A 4150-nucleotide genomic window follows, 5' to 3' on the forward strand; every position below is an offset into this window, starting at 1 on the left:
CAGACAGACAGACAGACAGATAGATAGATAGATAGATAGATAGATAGATAGAATGCACTCAAAAACAAACTGGAAAGATTATTTTTCTGATATGAAAACACTTTGTGCCTGAGCAAACTTCAGAACAGATGGTCTCAGATGACTTATTATGATTTAAAATACTTTTTAGTGACTAAAAATAATAAAATTAGCAATAAAACAACTAAGAAACAAGATATTCAACATATATATATATATATATAACAACTGTTTGTTTTCTGTATGGAGCTCATGCAGGTGCAGTAAGAGCAGAGCTGAGCGAGGAGGAGGATATTTTACCGATGGGTTTGGGCACAGCCATGGCCTGAGTGCAGTCGAAGGGCAGGTTACTGAGAGACCAGATGACGGGATGAACCTTCTGCATGATGTTTAGAGAGATGGCCACGATACTGCACGTGTCCTGACGCACTGCCACACGCCTGAACATAACAAACACCACATCTGACTATCAGCAGGTGGACAGACGCCTCAATGCCACACACAGTGTGTGATGCTAAAGACTGAATTCATATGAGTGGATATGTAATGAAGTGCTGATAATCAGATGAGCAGTCGTACCCTGGCCACGTCTGATTGGGCTCAAACAGAATAAGCAGTGTGGGTTCATAGTAACCGTGGAGAAACTTCATATCAATGATGTTTAGGAGCTTCTCATCCAGTTCACGAACATCAATGATGTAACTGGGGAGGAAACTAGATTTCTGCCTAAAAGAGAAGAAATATTTTGATTGAGACCTTGCTGTAAACTTTGGGAATTAATGCTTTTATTCAGCAAGGACACATTGAATACATAAAAAAGCGACAGTACATACAACTAAAATGCTATTCTTTTGAACTTTCTTCAACATTGATAATAATAATAAATGTTATAAATGTTAGCATATTATACTGATTTCTGAAGGATCTTGTGACACTGAAGACTGGAGTAATGATGCTGAAAATTCAACTTTGATCACAGGAATAAATTACATTTTACAATATATTCACATAGAAAACAGTTATTTTAAATTGCAATAATATTTCACAATATTACTATTGCTAGCTACTATATTTTTGATTAAATAAATGCGACAAAAACATTAAAAATAAACAGTAAAACATTACAAAACTTTTTTTTAAATCGTACAAAAGCATTAAAAATATCTTACCAACCCCAAGCTTTTCAAATGCCTGCAAAAAAGCAGAAAATATTTGCTCATACCCTTCTCCCACAATGCCTTCTTGTTCATCGGTCAGCGTGTCCTTCCTGAAGGGCAGAACCACCAGACACGTGCCGTACACCAGCATGACAGCGCAGCGGTTCTCTGGGTCCACACGCACCATGGGGATGTGCACATTCTGAACAAACCCTTCCTGAAAACATCCAAACACACAGCACACAGCCATCACAACACACCCTTCACAGATCAGCAGCTCAACACATGCTCATAAACACAGTACACACTCTCAGCTCCGGCTCCTCGAAATAGTGCAGCGACAGCGTCTTGAGATCATGCGTGCCTGGATCATACTCCACAACTGAGAGCTGGAAGAAAAAACACACCACCATTAGACTGCCTTATCATTCAGACAATCTTCAAAGCTTTTCTTTCGCAGGAAGTAGCTGTGATGCAGTCACACATACCTTGGCATCTTTGAAGCTGAGGAGCAAGGCGTCTCTGTTGGTGCCCGCGAGCTGAACGCTGGCCATGGACATCACATTTCCAAAGAGAGAGAAGGACGCCACCTGCTCCAGCTTCTCTTTACGGCTCTTGCCATCTACACAGTTAGATTAATAGTAAACATAATAATAATCTACAGGATACTTGACTACAGACAAAAAAATGAAAAGTCTTACCTGATGACTTTTCTGATTTGGAAGTGCTCTAGAACGCAATAAGGGCAAATTATTAATGTTTGTATTAATGACCCATAAAGCAAAGTGAACCAAACCAAGTGGCATTTATTCTAAAAAATATAAAGATAGCATAATGATATAAAGATATTTATATAAAGATACAGCTAATAAAAACACACTTCTCAAGCACATTTCACAACCAAAGTTTGTAAGCTTTAAAATGATAGAAAAAATAAGAAAACAATAAATAAGTATTACATATAGTACTGTACAAAAGTATTAGGCCTTTTTACACGCGTGTGTGTGTACACCTGTGGTTTCTTAGCTATGACATCTGTGTGAATTGACTTCAAACATCTGCATCCAGGACAACCCTCTACATTGCGAGGAAATCACTCACATATGCGACTAAATCTTCACTCTGGGCGACTAAATGATGTCTAATATTAGCCACATATTCTTTGTTGTATTTTCCTGTCAAAATAATGGATTTCCTTTGGAATTCTTCAGCTTTTAAGAACTGCCGGGTTTTCCGGTAGTGGGCGGAGCTAATGCGCAAACGACAATCTCAATTGGCTGGCGCTCACCTATTATCGTCCCTGTTTTGATTTCAGCGAATCAGTTCCAGCGAACACACACAACCTGATTAATATTCATGAAGCCAGCAGCAAGGCCTGTCGCAATAATCAATATATCGACTTATCGCGCAATATATGTATAATGGCGATTCAATTGCCAAGCTGTCTGTAGAGGGTTGATGACAGCTGTTGCGTCTCATTTAATTGAACAGAGACAGAAAGCCCCCCCACCTCACCTCCACATCATAGATGATCCTGTAGACATACAGCTGAGAGGTTGCTGCCACCACCAGGTTCTTCTCTTGGCTGGAGATGAAGTTGCAGTACACGGCGAACTCCACAGCAGTGGGCGGATGAGCCTGACGGTACACCGCGTACATGATGAAGATGAAGAAGAAGAAGAGCAGCTGCCCTCAGCACCTAACCAATCAAACCCAGAGTGAGGACCAGTTTACACTCTGACTGAGCCACAAACCATGACAAGCTAAACACACACATCTGCGGACTTATGCTTGTGATTTACTGATTTGCACGCAGATTTGAGCGTTTTGTTGATATGCATCTCCCGCTAATATGCTAGCGAGCTGTGCGTGACCATAGAAACATCATTTGCAGATACGCAAAATAAACTCTAACATACCAGCGAGTTATTGTGCAAGCTTCCAAATGAGCCCTATGACCAGTTGGTCTCAAAAATATATGTATTTACAGACGAACTCAGCACACTGGACAACACCTCCTCATTCATCACACATCCCAGAATGACCCGCGCCAGCAGCAGCAGCAGCGCAGCGCCGAAATGCGTCCGACCTGCGCAATGAGCGCGTGACACCAGTTCCCTTTTCTCTGATCCGATCACTTCTGTTATATATATATGTGAACATATAGATGTCAAGTCAAGTCAAGTTTATTTGTACAGCGCTTTTCACGATACAAATCATTGCAAAGCAACTTTACAGCAAATTAAGTTTCTACAATATTTAGTGGTAGCTTATCAGTGGTGACTGTCAGTTAATGTACATATGGCAGAAATGTACGGAAAAATCAATTAAAGACGTAATCAAACAGACGATGAACACTATTAACAGCAATTATTATATGATGCAATCAAACTTATAGCAAAATGTGGTAGTTCTGTACGTTGTTTCAGGGTTGGCATCATCTGAGGTCCTCTGAGGGGTTGGCATCATCTCTTCTCAGGTGATCTGGATCCAGACTGAAGCTTGTGTAAATCCTAGTTACCACGGGATGTCAATCCCAGCAGAAACAGAGAAACAAAAAAAAAAGATTTTGTGAATTTAGTATTTTCCATGTAATTACATTGTTTAGAGCATAAGAAAAAACTGGAAAAATAACATTTTTTAAAAATAATATTTTATTCATGTTATGCTAGGTCCGCTGACTGTAGAGGACACCAGGACTTTAAAAAAATAGACATGAATAGACATGAAAAAGCAAACACAGTGGGATTTTTATTTTTTATCACCTATCAATTTTTATACCAAACTTTGTATAAAGATGATTCTCTACTATGTTATGAAAGATATAACAGAATGATTTGATATACTATTTTGCTTTATGCAATATGTGCGTAAAATGGCCATAAACGGTTTTCCCATTTTATACAATGTATCTACATACTAGTGATCCGCGGATGAGCTAAAACGTCACCCGAATCCGCAGCTTCAAATAAATT

General features: G+C 39.3%; 1 protein-coding gene across 1 annotated transcript in view; it reads right to left on the reverse strand.

Annotated features, from left to right (window-relative positions):
* cpsf1 (cleavage and polyadenylation specific factor 1) overlaps positions 1-3274 on the reverse strand; it is a 21458-nt gene extending 18184 nt beyond the window's left edge. The window contains exons 1-8 of the mRNA XM_016499693.1: positions 3095-3274; positions 2691-2874; positions 1877-1904; positions 1664-1797; positions 1484-1564; positions 1241-1392; positions 598-744; positions 319-458 (exon numbers count right to left, since the gene is read on the reverse strand). Of these exons, the coding sequence (XP_016355179.1) occupies positions 319-458; positions 598-744; positions 1241-1392; positions 1484-1564; positions 1664-1797; positions 1877-1904; positions 2691-2834 (826 nt within the window). The 5' untranslated portion in view covers positions 2835-2874; positions 3095-3274. The remainder of the gene's footprint in view (positions 1-318; positions 459-597; positions 745-1240; positions 1393-1483; positions 1565-1663; positions 1798-1876; positions 1905-2690; positions 2875-3094) is intronic.
* Between the last annotated feature and the right edge of the window lie 876 nt (positions 3275-4150).

This window comes from Sinocyclocheilus anshuiensis, unplaced genomic scaffold (genome assembly GCF_001515605.1).
Source record: "Sinocyclocheilus anshuiensis isolate Anshui unplaced genomic scaffold, SAMN03320099.WGS_v1.1 scaffold150, whole genome shotgun sequence".
Taxonomy (NCBI): domain Eukaryota; kingdom Metazoa; phylum Chordata; class Actinopteri; order Cypriniformes; family Cyprinidae; genus Sinocyclocheilus; species Sinocyclocheilus anshuiensis.